The 18,167-nt window shown below is 41.7% G+C and overlaps 1 protein-coding gene across 1 annotated transcript in view; it reads right to left on the bottom strand.

Annotated features, from left to right (window-relative positions):
- Positions 1-1,341: 1,341 nt before the first annotated feature.
- The window catches only part of GCLM (glutamate-cysteine ligase modifier subunit), a 111,948-nt gene continuing 95,122 nt past the window's right edge, over positions 1,342-18,167 (bottom strand). The window contains exons 6-7 of the mRNA XM_085601482.1: positions 5,990-6,104; positions 1,342-1,763 (exon numbers count right to left, since the gene is read on the bottom strand). Coding sequence (XP_085457608.1) covers positions 1,561-1,763; positions 5,990-6,104 — 318 coding nt within the window. The 3' untranslated portion in view covers positions 1,342-1,560. The remainder of the gene's footprint in view (positions 1,764-5,989; positions 6,105-18,167) is intronic.

The raw sequence follows: 18,167 nt of genomic DNA, 5'->3' as shown, positions 1-18,167 counted from the left end.
TCTGCACTCCAATCCAAATGTGGTAAAGAATTCAAAAATCTAAATAGAGATTTTTCCAAATTCCTTCAATACAAAAGAATGCCCTCCCTCGCTTGGTCCAAATTTCACATAGCACTTAGCATACTGGATCCCAAGCATATTGGCTAATGTTAAATTAATTGAATCTGATGCGTGCTAGAACTGTGAAGAAAAATTTGGGGACTTTGAGCACAAGTTTTTAAGCTGTAGAATAATTCAATGTTACTGGAAGGATATTGTAGACTGGTAGTCAATTACATTTAAACAGCAGATCTTATTAGACTTCCTTATTGTGCTTCTTGGACCGTGAGTGTTTCCACACCCTCTTCTTACTAGAGATTAATACATTCTACAGCACCTTTTATTAACAATACCAGTCAAAGAGATCCTTTTTGATTGGAAATCTGCCAACCTTCTCTCTTTCCATACTTGGTAGGTATGGGTAACATAAGTGTGCCTATAATTCTGTACGCCCATTGCATGCTACTGATAGGTTGTCCAACAACATTTGGCATTCATTAGACAAGTATATCGAAGAAGCCTCTTGTATTTGGAATGATCTATTTCACAGGATCTTTTCTAAGAACACAAATGTTACACGTTTCCACAGAGCAAGTGGTAGATCGCACAATAATGCATCCCCTTCTTTCCTCATATCCCTTCTCTATTTTCTTAATGTACTATTCATTTCCGTGAGTTATAATTTCTGTCTCTTATGTTTTAAGGAGTAGCGGGACTACTATTTCTTCACGATTATTCATATCATCGCTCTAAGTCAACTTCATGACAGTCAATACATGTAACAAATTAATCAACAATCGTTATTTTCGTAATTGGTGGATTTCATACTAAGCATGCCACTTGTGAGCTCATTTGCCTCCTAGCTTTGCTGTTATACAGCTTCCGTACAAGTAGATGTTTATTTTGATAATTGAGAACTAACCCTATATAGTTTTTATAATGCTGTTTATTTTGCATTGATGTAAACCCTCAACAAAAAAACCTAGATGAGTCACCTTAGATTGTGGTTAAGCTTTTATTTTCGCTTCCTGGTTAAAGGTTGCCTAAAGTCTTCCTGTGTTACTCAAAGCCGATTCCTTGTACTGAAGATATTGTTTCACCTAATGTCTTTCAACTCCAGTAAGACCACTTGTATACACTCATTACTAATAAATCTGAGTACTTGCCCATGGCATCTTAATTTTCAGTTGTCGCCTATATCAGAAACGACTAATCTCAAAATTGATTGTGGTGTAACACTGAATTTCACCCCGTGCAGCTCAACTCCAAGTTAAATGAATTAAATTGAAAACCAACCAGCAATTGCAAAATAAAATGTTTAATGAAACAATCCACAGTGCGTAGACACAAATATTCTCTGGGACAGGACAGTTATTTTATACAATGCCTTTATGAACGTGATTTTTGTAAACAAATTGGTCAGACACCAGCAATATTTTACAGTTTCTACTCTTTAGAAGACCTTTACAGGCACCTTCATATAAGTTTTACATACAAGAAGGCAGTTGATTTCAAGTTTAGCTAGCTTTCATAGCCTAACGAATGATGTACAAGAGGAGGGACGTTTCGCTTAGCCTGTAAAATATAGCCTTTTGATTTTATAATGCCTCTGCTCTTAACAATCACGGAGTAACGCAACAGCCACAATGGCGTCCACTCCTTTGAGTGACTATCTTCAATTGCTTCTTTGATGGTTTCCTGGAAGCTGGACTCCGTGAGCAGTTCTAAAGGAAAAGATTAAAACAAAAATGTATTACATTTGAACAATTGAACAAAACTACACACTACCACTTACTCTTCACGTGGCTTATAGTCAAAAGAAAAGCTGAACATGGTTCAGCTATCCAGATTAAACTAAATAGGCGATAAACCGTTCTCCATAGATGTATAAAATGAAATGCATGCCAGGATGTAAAGTGAGAGTGCTACTTAACAGGTACCAGCAATTCATGAGAGGGTGATTAAGCTGGCTAAGCAAAGCCATTCATTGTTGCTTTCTTTATTTAGTTAATTCAGCAATCAATAATATATAAACATTATGGAAGGTCGGTTTACAAGCAAAACAAAACTGTAAAAAGGCAGACTAAGAGAGCCGGAGGCATGAGAATTTGTTACCTAACATAAAAGATGCAGATTAATTTAATAGGGCCTTGCAGAGTAGGGGACTGTGGACATGAGATGTCTAGGATGTTCAATTTCTGAAGTTTGTGTGTCAGAGTACGACATCTCGCTTTTCTCGTGCAAGAGGAGTGATTGTGCGTTGGTTTGTGTTATCTGCGTTGGCTGTTTTGGTCTTACATACAAAAATATGAATGCTCACCAACCACTAGTGATATCTGGTATAACTATATCAATGGTACAATGCAATCTGTTGAGTCAATCATGCATAAACAAGGTTTTAAAAGCTAATTTGACAGCACCATCATAGCCATTAAGACAGTTGTGTTAAATAAGTCTGCTGTAAAAATGGGGAGTTGAGCTTTTTCTTTCGGTGAGGCTCTACACACCACTTAGACAGCATAGGAGCCACATTCAGCCACGGAGCCACAAGGGTGAGATGGCTCCGCTAGTCAAGCAGAGGATTGTGACAGACAACCCACACGATAAGCTAAGGTCAACCATCTGGTGAAAGTCACTGAAGTATCAAAGTGAAATGAGAGGTATTCCCTTGACCCGCAATCAAGGAGGCAGGGGTGTAACACAAGCCCCTGCAGTGCCGCGGGATCCCAAATGAGGCCAGGTTCAATGAATATCTTTGAGATATGGGCGACTTGGGGGCCCCTGATCACATTATACAAGGGGGCCCCCCAATCATTTTGCAGTACACCACTGCAAGGAGGGAGACGTGCTCAATCTGTGGAATAGACGTGCAGCACTGCAGCCAGAACGAGACAAGTCTGGCTTCATCTTAGTGCAAAAGTACATTTGGATCCGTACAAGGCTAGCAGCTGAGTTGAATCGCCGGCGCAATGGAGTTTCCAGAGCAAGACAGGGTTGGGGTTCTTCAAGGGCCCTTGGCTGCAGGGAATGTTAAACACTTTCCCACATCCATGATAACTGATCAGAGTGAAACAAGTTGTCTTGTGCCAGGAGAAAAAAAAACTCGCAAACAGGTTATTTCAGCTTGCCACGATTACTCTGTGAACTTGTTAAGGGAAGTGATTGTTACCTCTGATGGGACAAGGACACTAGAGGATGAACAGCCTCTACCTTGATAGCAGAAATGGTGTAACATGATGGCCAGGGCCCTTTAATCACCTTCTGGTTCTCAGTTCTAGTGCTGAACGCTACTACTGTGGGTTTGGTGAACCCTAGCTCTGCACACAAGCCAGGCAGTTCTGGAGGGACACTGTACTGGTAGCAGTGTACAGTACAAAGACGCGCACCAGCTGGTTTCCCTCCAGCAAGAGATTTAAAGGTTATGCAGTTGAGCTTCTGCAAACTACCTGTGACACAATGCACGTTTTAAAGCACAAGCATTGGTATATAAGCTACCCTGGCTGAATTTAAATTAAAAAAAGGCACAGCACACACGCAATCCAAAAAAGAGACCAAATAGTTTTAAGGGCAGACCCATTTGAGGAATTCCTTGACCATGAAGAAGCTGTCTCTGATCCATATCGTTCAGTAGAGAAAACGAGAAGTGGCAAGGTTGTGTCTATGAGCACAGAAGGGATTGTGTCTGCATATGACTGTTACATGGATGCACAGCCCAGTGTGCAAAGCACTGAATCAACAGCAATTGAAACCTTTTAGTCTTGCCACTAGTTGGCAGGGTCCCTCAAGCTTAAAACAGTAAAGAGCTGGGATATAAGAGTAAAAAAATCATATGTGTAGGTAAGTTTTTACTGATTAGAAATACTGCTTAATTTAAACGTGATTCAGTTACCATGATTAGGTCGCAGTCAGACTGCAATGACGGCGATTAACATTTGCAGAACAATAGTGCATGTTTATTTTAGGCGAGAAAGCCATTTTCTCTCTGTGTGCTTCTGTGTTTTTGCATTTCAGGAGAATCATCCAAGACAAATCCTCAATTGTGGTGTTGGTAATATAATAATTTTGCTCTCTCGAAGAAGAAATGTTCAAGATGTTTCTTTTTTTTGTAACTTCTCAAGGTTTCCTGTCAATGTCTTCCATTAGCTGAGCGAACCATCGTACTGCGGTGTTACGCTTAGCCTAATCAATGAAATGCATTAGGCAGTAGATGTATCTAAAAGTATCTTCTTTATCAGAATATTGATTGGTTTATGTGTTTGCAACATTGCTAGTCTAACCTTATAATGTCATTTCATACCATGAAATGAGTTACTTCTATACCCTGAAACCTTATAAAAGTTGCATTATTTTGGAAATGAGTCAGTCTTTTAGCTTATTTCTTCGAAGGCAGACCTATGCTAGTGTGTATACTGATTTGTACTTTCTTTCCTTGGTTTCCTTCAGAGGTAGACCTTATGCTAGTCTTCTTACAAAATTATACTTTGGTTATTTTACTGATGCTAATTCCTAACCAATGAATTACTTATTGCCTTCTGTAATGATAATTTTTTTTAAACTCTTTAAGGATTTAACTTGGAATCCTGGTCTCTCAGAGTTTACTAGCATTGAATTAAGAGTTACAAAGATTAAGACAGTCCCATTCTTGAGCATCAACGCTCTTAATTAGATTAAAGCATTGAACTATGCAGAGTCGATTTTTACAGAGTTGATCATGAATCCTTTTGGGTCATAGCATGTATGTAAAAGGCAAAATAACTTTAAGTAACTCCAGAAAAGTTTCTTGTTGCATTAACTACTTTCACTTAAAGTAGCAATCACAACTCATTTCCCTCACAGTAGGTGGGAGGGGAGCACAATTTGCTTTGTATTGAAAAGTTAATACCATTTTGTGTGACTGGGTAGTAGAGGTCCTACAGTGCTCCCTAAATTCACTGATGCTCTGTGGCTTGGAGAATGCCCACTAAATCAGGCTAAGACAAAGGCACCCCCTTCTATACAGCAAAACGCAGATGGGCTTAGTTTGTTGAGGATTTGAAGCTTGAAGTGGTTAAAACAGTAATATGTTGGTGTCTAACTGAGGTTGTTTTACCTTCTACACTGAAAAGTGCTGTAGTTATAGGGGCAATCACAATACTAGTAAGAACATAAGATGATTTAGTTGTCCCCGTTCTTATCTATTGCATTCTGGTGAGCCACATTTAAGAACCAAGTCTTACTGAAGCAAGAGGACAGACAATTTGTAACATTTTAAAATTTTGATTTACACAAGGGAGGGAAGGGAAACTGGGGGTGAGGAGGCAACAAAGGTTTGGCCATGACTAATGTATGGTGGTCCTGGGCTGGGAAGTTACACATTTCAGATCTCTACTTTGCAGTAGTATGACCTGCAAGCAAAATACATTAATTAAAAAAATTACTCAATGTACTTGTCAGAGTCAAAAGCAGTTGGTAGAAATCTCATGACATTAAGGAATGTTCTACATTCTTGCGGCTTCATCTAACCCAGACCTATGCACTTTGTTATAAGGGACATGGACAGATCAGAGTAGCAGTCAGCAACTTCTCAGATTACATCAAGATGAGACCATTTTTAAAGATCCATAGTATCTAGGTGCCCCTATCTAAAGGGCACTAGACAAGGGCACTAGACAATAGTATCTGTCAGAGAATATTCCAGATCTTCACCCATTTACTTTCAATGAAATGGATTTTATAATTAATCGAGTAAGTATGAAAACGTATATGAAAGTTAGTGAACTGCTTTTTTTAAATGTGCTATAATTTAAACTACTTCCTATAAGGTTTATAGAGTGGTTCTATTTTTTTTTTAAACTTTAAATACACAAACTTTAAAAAGAAAAATATTTAACAGGAAAAATATCATTGAATCTGCGACACATCTGGGCAATCATTCAGTGGCTGAAGTTTATTCCAAACATTTTATACTAACCTTTTGGATCGTTATGAGTTAGCAACTGGATATCAAACTGTTTTGCAAACTCCGTTAGGTCTGGTGGCATCACGCAGCAGGAAGCCAAATTTACTTGGTTACTGTTTGGTTTCACCTAGAAAAAAAGTCAAATGCAATTACTTTCAGTAATTGCCCAGACATCAGCATAATAAAGCAGCCACATAAATGAACAGCATCATCAATGTTCTATTTTTCACTTTTCACAGTAGCTTTCAACAGTTAAAAAGTTCAAAATATAATTTTTATGTGACGTTTTTCTTACAACCATTTTCTTTTGCAACTGTTTTAGGCAGATTAACAAATGCTGAAAGAAGTAAGGATGTCGGAGGGAAATGGACGGAAATGTTCATTTTACTTTCTATGGACAAAATACGTAGTGAAAGTGAACGAAATTAAGCAGACAATGGCAACGGTACAAGTTAATTAGAAAGAACAAATCTGAAGAAGTAGGTCAAGGAGCTTAAAGGGGTGACCATATTTAATCTGCAAAAAATTTGCTTCCGCTTTCAAAAATGGATAGAAACACAAAAAAAGAGGGTGAAACCCAAAATTCTATGACAAAGTATAAAAGGTAACTTAAACCTCAACCAACCACGAGAGGGTAGGGCCATGACGCACAGGCTGGTACAATTGACTCTTCAGAACGAGACAGTCACTTTTATTATTTGGGGGAATGCACTGTAGGTTCTTCTACACTACACCACCACTAGCCTTGGATCTGGCTATGGATGTCAAACAGGAGAAAAACACCTCCAACATAGTTTCCTTTTCTTTTCAGACATCGTTCTGAAATCCCAAAGTCTGGATGCCTGAATTGGCTACCAATGTGTCTACCCTTTTACAATCAATTCAGAAGCTACCATGCATGCCACATTTCATCCTTACTCCATTCCTTGACAGAGAAATACATTTCTCTATCTGGATCGCCATACTTTATTTAGTTCAAGCCTTGGTCATCTCTCTTATTGATAAGAAGCAAGGGACGGGAGCACGCAGGTACAGCTTTGAGCTGAAATGACAAGTGTTTATGTCTTGTGGGATAGGACTGAAGCAGCCATCCCAGGATGTAATGAACCCTGGTTCTTTTAGTTTTTATGGTTCATTATTTAGTATCTTTCTCCAGAGAGGGAAGACTCAGTCTTACATCACTACATCCTTAGCCGTGTGCAAGAAGATAAGAAGTGTCAATGCTACAAATACCCAGATTTAATGCATGGTATGACTCCTCCTTCAGCCAATTTCCAAGAAGTAAACACTTGTCAGTAAGTTCAGCTAATAACTGAAACTGAGTAGGGCTCTCTATTGTTTCTTGAACATAGTTCACTGGGTCTGTGGAGTAAATAAGCTATGTACTGGGGAGAGTGTGCTGAGACTGTGTGGATTGTCATTTTGTTTTCAGTTTCTGGAATGCAGTACCTGCGCCAGTATCTATGCATCATCAAAGTTGGACATTACAGCTCAAATGTGCCTTTGATGTTGGCTAGGTCCATCTGAGGAGCTCCAAGAACGAGAAACACTTTTCAGGGAGTGTCATGAGAAACTGTTTGAGGATATTACTGCGCTAATACAACCCAACAAAAACCCTGTTCCATGATGCAAAGCGCTGAATGCTTCAATGGGCCACTAAAGCATCAGTGAACTAGAGGAAACACATCACTTCAGTCCTGAATTGAAGGAGCTGTCTTGGTTGTCTCTGCCAATCAGGTGCGCAACCAGACCCAAATTTCGGGGGGGACAGTGGAGCTGCAACAATGTTTCAAACCAGAGTGAAAATGACCGGTGGTGGCTCTTTTCATTGTTGTGGTACACTGCAGAATAAGAGTCCTTTTTTCAGCAAAATATGGTCAAAAGTGTTTTTAAAGCACGACAAACTTAACATCGGTGTGAGATAAACATCCTTTAATCTATTTGAGGACTTTACTGAAGGAGCTTTAACAGAATGGACGATAAATGCGAGATCTTTATATACATTGGGCCAACAAACTGTTGAAGATTAAATACGTCACGTTTCTTTGTCTGGGGCTAGTTGAATTTCTCTCAACCTTTAAAAATCTATATTTAGTTATCCTCCCCAAAAGAATGTTTCAGAAAACTGTGAGCAAAAGGTGCAGTATAATTTTTTTTTATAATATATTAAAGTAAAAGAGACAGCTCTCTTGATATTAGGAGGATCAAATCCTTCATGTCCATGCTTCATTACACATTGAATGTTGAAGCTGTACTTCTTGGTACAACATTAAAAACCCTTAGTTCAATTCCCATCATATAATCATGGTTTTGACTGGGTTGGTTACGCTTATATTCTGAAAATGCAATAGACACTTGGAAAGATGTTGCCAATAATTACGCGAAAATCACAGAAACTCAGCACAAAGTGAAAAGGTCCATGGTGCCCTCACAGCACACATTGACCTCAATCAGGGGTATCCAGAATATGAGATTGCTACAGATGGAATGCCATTGGTTATCCAAGGCACTGTGTCCTAGCTAACCATGGCCTCAAGGTTCATGGAAGCAGTAGAAGAATAGGTAACTAAACATAGGTCTAAGATTCCTGTTTTCTATACTTATTTACAGTTTTTTGCCTCCAGCTAGCCCCTGCGTTATGATTTAGAGGTTCTTGAACAGTTAAAGATAGGTCAAATGGTCAACCATGCGATGGGATTGGTGGTCAAATGGTGTGTTTTATGTCACTTCGGCTGCCACTCGCATTTTACTTAAGTGCAGCACAGAACTGATAAACTTGCACCATACCCAAGAAACCCAGTAACAGAAAAATTTTAAAATAATAATACACTTGTTTACAGTATTTGGCAATCAAGCATGAAGATTAACTGGTACAACAAAGTCTGGATTTTTAACATAAGTTTTAGAATTCTTGTGGCTGGAAAGGAATGCTTAGTTGCAGCGTAATAAAGTAGTTCCAGAAAGAATGGTACAGACATTAGAGTAACTTCTAACATGAGTGATGGGGCTAAATCAGAAACATTGAAAACAATTTGGATAAATCTGAATAATCATAGTGTGTGAAAAAGACTGATTTGCCAACATACTAGTGTTTAGTGGGTTTCCTTAAACATGAAATTGATTTGAGCAGTTGTCTTGGAAATTGAATCCCACCCCGGTTTGATTTTCAGATGTAGTGTAATGTTTTTACTGAACAGGAAGCAGTTATTTCAAGAAAGCAAACACCTCTGCATAGTATTGTATGTTTCAAGTACCTCCCCATATTCCATCCTACCTCTCTCCCTCTTAACCCCTTAAACTGCTATTACAATTTTAACATTTACAACCCTAGTGGTTTCTGTCCTCTCACAAGCCATGCTCTCCCTTCAGCTTCCCCAATCGGACAGGCACACAGCTAAATATAATTGCTAGAGGAAGGCTCATGAAAGGCACAACTGTTGCCACTGTGCAGTAGCCTGGTGATCCACTGCCTACATGGAGTTCTCTCTGATCGGCCGTAGTAAGTTTTGAACTGTATACCATGACTTGTACTCTGTCACCCCCTGATTCTTCTCAGTGCCACTTCAAACCATAGCATTTTTCCCAGGCCATGACAATTACGTGCTTGCCTCTCCCGATCACTCCTGCCACCCATCATTTCTCTTTTTCCTTTCTTCCCAACCTGCTGGTCAGATAGCTAAAACAGGTTACCAATAAAGCAATGTTGTTCTTCCCAGTAAGATAATAATGTCTTGGGACATACCCACTCTATCCAAACATCTCCTTTATTTTCTTTTCCTTATGTGCTCTTTTATCATTCTCCCGCTTTTCTATCTCCTACCCCTTCAGCACTTTCAGGAGACCCTAAGGGGGCTTCAACAGCTATACAAATATGCAACATAACTTCCTATGCTGAAAACATGCTATTTAATCTGCGGATCAATGACCCATGGATGAATGTAATAACATCATATCAAGGGATTGCAACATTTCTGACTGACTGAGATAGTGTGCTGAATTTGAACAAGGACAAAATGGAGGTTATTATTTTGGGTCCTAAAGTACTTATTGCCTTACTCTGTCCGCAACTGGCAACTAAACTGGGAGTTCCAGTCGAACGTTAGAAAACTGTTAAAGGGTTTTGTTTGGAACTCAGACCCGAATCAGATCCCTGTGTCACCACTAAAGAGCACTTCACTTTCAACTTGAGAGCATGCGTGGGGTACAGGGTGGAAATGTGATAGAGACCAGTATCGATTAGGGCAACATACGTTTAAGAGGTCTCAAATACAAAAGCTATAGCCAGTTCAAACCCCTGTCGTATGACTGAGCTTTGCACTGAAAGAGGGTCCTAACAAATTAAAGCATAGGAAGTCCATCAGTAGACTATATGGTACACAGTCAAAGTGTTAAAGAAAGTCAAAGTCCAAATGCAGTAGGGCTCAGAGTGAGCAAGAAGACTGGAGCAGAAACATACAAGTGATAGCAGATGGTAAGTTCTCTATGACCAGCACAAGTTCCTCACTGTGGGCAAGGAGTTGAACTAGATGAAAGAAGATGTAAAAGAACAGGAAGTCACTGCAGTCTGAGATGCATAAGGCCGCCCATGGGACAAACTCCAGCACAATCCATGGAACCAGCAGCATGCAACCACACACAGACCAGAAGTGGTGGAAACAAACTGCAGGAGGACGACGATGAAATAAAGATGATCCAAATATGTTGCCAGCGATCAGTGTGACACAGGCACCCCACAAAAACGGATACAGTCTGCAATAACACTGCCCCAGGATCTCCATGTAGGCACTGCGGAATCTGCTGCTGCAACTGGAAAAGCAGATGCTGATGTCACCACAGTAGAGCTGCAATTTGGGATCATGAGTCAAAGTCCTTAGTTGGGTGTTTGGGTGCCATCTCTACATGGCATACCACCACCACACCCTGATTCAGGGCAAAACAAGATCTCCAGCAGGATATCGGTAACAACATGATTGGATAGTGTAGAAATAGCAAAAGCTAGGTCCGCCCTCTAACTGTATGTCCGAACAAAAGAAATCTTCAAAACACTAAATCGCTGCAGGTTAAAAGGACTGAGGAGCACTGTTGGCCTGGCCAGTTAAGCACTCAGGCTGCTAAATGGACCAGCTAAAAAGGGCGAGTGTTGGACATTTGTTGGGTTCTGTGGGCTGCGATGGGACCAAATATCCGGCTCCCACACTGGCTCTTTCCAGCCACCCCATCTAGCAGTGCCGGAGGGCCCAATAGGCCAGTCCAGTACTGTAGAGGCACAGCAAGGCCAATCACTGCTATCAGCAGTCTACCCTGCAGTGATGCAGTAGCCAACAAACCCCTCCTCTTCCTGCCATCATTCCTCCTCCATCCATAGCAACTTATAATACACATACCCAAAAGCTGCAATTGTAAAATTGCCTCATATATTTCCAAAAATGTTACATGTATTCAAGACTTAACCATAATGTGTGTGTTGAAAGAACAAACTCACTTGTTGTCATTGTTCAAAAGATATGAAACATGCAGTACTCCAGAAAACCATTACTATTGTAAGTTCTGTAAATTAAGCTAAACATATGTATATTTATACAATACCAACACATCATGAATTTTAGAGACTGCAACTAAAAATTTACAAAACGAATGGACAATGAAATAAGTGCATTCATGCAAAAACACAATGGGGCCCACTCGCACAAATAAATGTGGTCGTAAATGTACGTTTATGATCAAATTTACCTTCATTATGCCTCTCAAGATTTCTCAAAGGAATTACTGGTAGCCATAGACCCTTTTATGGGTGCGAAGAGTTCCGCCAGGAGTGTGGAGATCTCTGCACATATGAATCACTCTCACAGGGTGTCATCCAGATTGTTCCTTGGCTTTCCAAGGTATGACTTGGCTTGGGTGTTTGTGAATGGCCAACAAGTATGTTTGTGCAAATCAAAAAATCTGGCATTTCAATACACTTCCCAGAAAGGTTTATTTTTTAATCCATTCAAGGGCCGACATGAATCCCTTCTCAGCTGGGAAGGAAAAGGGATCACCTTCAAAACTGGTGGCAGTGCAGGGAAAGAGGTTGATCCACTGGGCAAAATATTCCCCATGGAGAAAAAAAAATGCATTTGCACAGGAGATTCCATCCCCTTGTGTAGATTTCTCTACGGTGGAGATCTCCATACACAGGGAATGGGATCGAAATAAGTAAATCAGATGGTTTCCCAAGGGTTCTACAACGAACTGTTCCACAGATGCAGATTTCCATGTGGATTACGTTTGGAATCCATGAATCCCAGAATGTAGTAAATCTACACTTGGACGCAGAAGTTAATCTTCGAGTGTAGATTAACTACTTGCTTTGTGAATTGTCCCCAGTATTGCATGCACATGCACTTTTCTAGAGACCGTGGACTGGATATTTATCCAGACTGGACAACACAGTGCAGTGCGCTACATTTGTGTAATAAGTGTACTGGTTCACTGTCATTCAGGTAACACAATCTTTTCAAGAGGCATCAAAAGCCATATTGATTATAGTCTCCAACTCAAAAATATATATTGCAAGCATAGTGAAAAAAAACAGTTGAATACACAACACAATTACAGAAAAAACCTTTAATGAATTATGACTGGTCACTATTCCTCCACAATACAGCCATGCATTATTCCAGCATAGTGATGTGATCTTTTTTCTCAATAAAAGCACATTAAATTATTTTTTGGGGCACTTTTGAGACTTTTTGAAGCCTTTTATTCTAGTGCTTCTGGAACGTTGACAACTACATCATTTTATATTTTTATGGTTATAATACTTTTTTTATTTACTATAGCAGATTGTGCAGTGTGGTTAGCACTGTAAAGTGTTGTCTTCAACTCAGAGATAACCTTTCATGCCTCTATGACTGATAAAATTAATACAATCACCCTCCTGGAATTCAAAATTCCTGAAGGGTATACATAGATGTCTGCATAAAGCTCAACACGGAGGCATTGAACTTTCACATAAAGCTGCATATTATGTGCATTAAATAGAATAACGTATAGTTTCTTACCGGTCGGTGTAGTTTTGCAGCTTGAAGACTTTCTGGATTCACTATGCTGTGCATTATTCTGCCATCTAGTGGTTGGGTCCGGAATTGTAGTATTTCTTCTCTCTCTTTTTTTCCCCTTGGCCCAGGTGGGCGTCGACATACCACCATTTGGTGTCCTCCGGAAGCTCCCACCTTTGGTCGCCATCTTCGGATTATTTTTTCTTGTCTTGTGTTACTTTGCTCTCATCTAACCTTGTAAAGTCTTTCTTCATCTTGTGCTCCCTTTATCCTCCTGTCCATCTTTCTGGCAGAGGAGGGTGGGTTCGCTAGTGAATCCAGAAAGTCTCCAAGCTGCAAAACTACACGACAGGTAAGAAACTATACGTTTTGCAGCGTGAATCTTTCTGGATTCACTATGCTGTGCATAGACTTTGTAGCGGTTTGTCCTTATAGTAGAGGTTGGGTGGAAGATGAGCATTGGTTGCTGAAAATGTGTTGCAAGACCTTCTGTCCCACTTGTGCTTCTTTGTTCATTTGGATATCCACACAGTAGTGCTTAGTGAACGTGTGCACTGAAGACCATGTAGCCGCTTGGCAAATGTCTTGAATTGGTGTGTTGGCTAGAAACGCAATTGTTGCTCCTTTCTTCCTTGAGTGAGCATGAGCTGCTCCTTGTAATGGTTGAGCTGCCTGTTTGTGGCAAAGCAGTATGGTTTGTGCAATCCACCGTGCAATGGTATTTTTGGTAACTGGTCATCCCAAAAAACTGCTGGCAAAGGATACAAAGAATTGCTTTGTTTTCCTGCACTCTTTTGTCCTTTCCATATAGTGCATCACTGCCCTCCTGGCGTCCAGTGTGTGTAAGGCCCTCTCTGTGCTTGTGGAAGGTTTTTGGAAAAAACTCGGTATTTGAATTGTCTGATTGATGTGGAACTTAGACACCACCTTTGGCATGAAATGTGGGTCCATTCTCATGACAATCCAATCACTTTGTATTTGCAGGTAGGGTTCTTGGAGTGTTAGCACTTGCAATTCACTTACTCGTCGCAGTGATGTGATAGCTACTAGGAAGGCTGTCTTTAGCGTGAGCATATGCAGTGTAGCTTTGTGAATAGGGTCAAATGGTGCCTTCATCAGTTGTGTTAGCACTACATTGAGGTTCCATGCTGGTGCTGGCATTCTGCTTGGAGGTGCGATCCTTTTTCCTCCTTCTAGGAATCTTTTTACCACCTGTGAGGTGAAGAAACATTTCCCCGTTTCTCCTCTTGTGTAAGCCACAATTGTCGCTAAGTGGACCCTTAGGGATGTGTAGCTTAGTTTATTCTGCAGTAGATGTGTTAAGTATCTTAGTACTGTTGATTCCTTAGTAATCCTAGTTTGCAGTTTCTCCCTAATGCACCATTCGGTGAATCTTTTCCACTTCGATACGTAGCACGTTCTTGTGGTAGGTCTCCTTGCCTCTCTGAGTACCGCCATCGTGCTTGCCGGCAGTTTGAGGTGTGCGAGCTCTAGGTCCTCAGGAGCCATGCAGCTAGGCTGAGGCTTTCTGGCTCTGGGTGTAGTACTCTTCTGTTTTCCATCGTTAGCAAGTCCTTCCTGGCGGGGAACCTGTGTGCGTGCTTTTGTGACATCTCCATGATTTGTGAGAACCAGGTTTGTCTGGCCCACTGGGGTGCTATCAGGATGAGCGTCATGTTGCTGAACCTGCATTTGTTCAGTACCCTGTGTAGCAGCGGTATCGGTGGAAAAGCATAGGCAAATGTCCCTGACCAGCTTATCCATAGCGCATTCCCCAGGGACTGTTTGCACGGTAACCTGGATGCGAAGTTTTGGCATTTTGCATTTTGGTGTGTTGCAAATAGGTCTATTTGCGGAGTTCCCCAGTTGTGGAACACCTTCTGGATTTCTTGTTGGTTGATCTCTCATTCGTGGGATGCGGACGTCTGTCTGCTGAACCAGTCTGCTTCTACATTGTCCTTCCCTGGTAGATGTATTGCTAACAGGTCCATTTGTCTGGGGATTGCCAATCTCCATACTTCCTGCGCTAGCAGGGAAAGTGTCACTGATTGTGTCCCTCCTTGCTTGTTGATGTAGAACATGGTAGTTGTATTGTCTGTTTGTATCAGTACTCTGTGTCTGTACAGCAGTTTCTGAAAGGCTTTTAAGGCTAGGAACACTGTCTTGAGTTCTAGGTAGTTGATGTGCCTTATTGCATCCTGATGTCCCCACAACCCCCTTACTTTGAGGTTGTTTGGGTGTGCTCCCTACCCCCTCTGGGAGGAGTCTGTTGTAATGGTTACTGTTGGAGTTGGTTGTGTGAAAGATCTCCCCTGTGCTAAGTTCTTCTTGTTCCACCACGCTATTTCTTGCTGTACTGCCTGCGTGACAACCACTAGATCCTTCCATCTCCCTGTCGCTTGTGACCATTGCTGCTGGATCCATTCTTGGAATGGTCTCATGTGTAGGCGGATATTTGGTACCAAATGTATGCATGATGCCATCATTCCCATCAGTTTGCTCACTGTCCTCACTGTCAGAGCTTGCCCCTTGCAGTAAAGACGCGTCTCTTTGCATATTGCCAGAGTCCTCTTTGCACATGCAATCACCGTGCTTTGTATGGTGTTGATCTCTGCTCCTAAGAATATCTTCACTTGTTGTGGTTCGATTGACGTTTTCTCCCAATGGATTGAAAACCCCAGTTGGGCAAGCGTCTGTATCACTATCTCTATGTGCCTCTTGCACTTGTGGTATGAGTTTGCTTTTACCAGCCAGTCGTCGAGGTACGGGTATACATGTATCCCCTTCCTCCTTAAGTGTGCTGCTACTGCTGCCAGACATTTTGTGAAGACCCTTGGTGCTGATCTTAGTCCAAAAGCCAGTACTGTGAACTGGTAGTGAGTTTTGTTGATCATAAACCTGAGGAGGTGTTTGTGTTTGCTGTTGATGGGATGTGCAAGTAGGCGTCCTTTAATTCGATAGTGTCCATGTTATCTCCCTTTTGTAGTTGAGGTATGACCTCTTGGAGTGAGATCATCTTGAACCTTTGAGTCTTTATGAACCTGTTTAAGAATCTTAGGTCTAGAATTGGACGTAATGTTCCGTCTACCTTTGGTATGAGGAAGTAGGTGGAGTATACCCCTTGTTCCATTGTTTGTGTGGTACCATTTCTATGGCTCTTTTCTTTAGCAGTTCTCTTGCTTCCTGCATCAAGTGTGCACGCTCCTTTGTTGAGCGTACTCTGACCCTTGGCTTTCTGTTTGCCGGTGGTTTTTCTAGATCTATACAGTACCCGTATTGTATGAGGTTCAATATCCATTTGTCTGATGTTATTTCCCTCCACTCCTGGAGGAAGTGTTTTAATCTGCCTCCTACTGGTGTTGTGTGTTGGAGGAACCGTTGAAGGTCTTGATTTGTTGTTGGCCCTTGACTCTTTCTGCACCCCCTGAGGTCTTGGCCAGGTGTGCGTTGTTTTTGCTGGTGAGTCACTTTGATGAGGGAGGCTGACTCCTCCTCTGGCCGTTACCCCTTCCTCGGCTGCGCCCTCGAAAGGATTGTCCTCGGGGCGGATACTGCCAGTTCTGCTGTTGCTGTCCCTGGTTACCTCCTTGATAACCTTGTTGGGAAGTTTGGTGTGGTGCCACAGGTTGGGAGTTTTGTCCATCACCACGCCCAGGGAGCCCCCTGTATGCGCATTCTCCTTTGAAACGTCAAATTCTTCGATGTTCTCTCTTCTGTCGTCAACCTTCGTCCTTACTTCATCTCCGGTGTCTTCCCCGGTGATATTTTCTAAAGTTTTCTTCTATTTTCGTTGATTCTTCTCTCCAAAGTATTTGGAGCCCCTTCACTGTTGATCCAGACCCAACGGCGGAAAAAAGAATCTGAAGATGGCGTCCAAAGGTGGGAGCTTCCGGAGGAAGCGTGTCGACGTCACGAAGAACACCAAATGGTGGTATGTCGACGCCAACCTGGGCCACGAAAAACTAAAAAGAGAAGAAATTCTACAGTTCCGGACCCAATCACTAGCTGGCGGAATAATGCACAGCATAGTGAATCCAGAAAGAGTCACGCTGCAAAACTGATAGAATTTTTTTAAGCTGATGTCAAATGCAATCTTTCTTTTGTTACCTTATTCTTAAGTTGTCTGGCATCCTGTGGAATTACTACGAACACACAAAGGCTTCGAGCCAGCCTATTGCTTACCATTGGTAGGCTTTCCTGTCACTCGCATATGCTTGCTTTTTTGATGGATTACCTTGTCCAATCTTGTGTCCGTCCCGCCAGGATAACATTGCCAATCGAGTCCTTCAGCTGCTCACTTTTAGGGACCTGCTTTTTTTTCTCTTAAGCACTCCATGAGAGTCAATGTGGTTTCAAGCATTCTCCGGAGTGTGAATTTCTTCTCCTCGCCACACTCTGTTCTGTCTTTAACCCATGTACTTCTCCCTGCTCACTGCTTGTTGCTCTCTAACGGATTGCTTCTTCTCCCGGTATCATCAGTCTGTAGCCTCCCTGACCTGCATCATTCTTCTCTCTTACCTGCTGTTTGTCCTTCTGACTTTCGTACTTCCCCCAGTGCTTGCTTGCCCATGTGCTTTACCCCCAGCTGCTCCACATTGCTCTCTTGACTGTTGCCTTTCCTCCCCAACCCCTCCCTCTGTGTTGCTTTCCCCATCTACACCCTTCTCTCGCCCTGTTGCTCCTTCTCCCAACTCTCACCCTCTGTGTTGCTTCTGTCCCCCCGACATTGCTACACTCCTGACCTCCCCTCCTGCTGTGGTACTTCCTCCCCACTCCAGCCCACTGTTTTGCTTTCTTCCCCCACCCCAGCTCTTCTTGTTACTCACCCCCACCAGCGCTTCAATTTAAAAACAAAAACACACACTTGTCATTTTCTAGATGCATACATGAGTGGTGTGGAAGGCAACAAAATGTATCATAGTGCCTTTTTGTAAATGTATTTCCTTTAGTAATGCTTCACAGCATGGGGGAAGTATGTGCAGCATGGCTAGAGACTATTGCCATTTGCTCAAGATGAGACCTATTGGCTTTGCCAATAGAGGTGGAAAGGCTACTGAAAGGTCAAGTTAAATGCCTGGCTCCGGTTCAGCTCGAGGTCCTCTTGGGCCCTCGGGCTCAAAACGAGCCAAGCTATAATGTGGCTTCTGCCT

This window comes from Triturus cristatus, chromosome 4_2 (assembly GCF_964204655.1).
Source record: "Triturus cristatus chromosome 4_2, aTriCri1.1, whole genome shotgun sequence".
In the NCBI taxonomy this organism is placed as follows: Eukaryota; Metazoa; Chordata; class Amphibia; order Caudata; family Salamandridae; genus Triturus; species Triturus cristatus.
The sequence above is the reverse complement of the archived record's forward strand: the minus strand, read 5'-3'. Positions and strand labels throughout refer to the sequence as shown.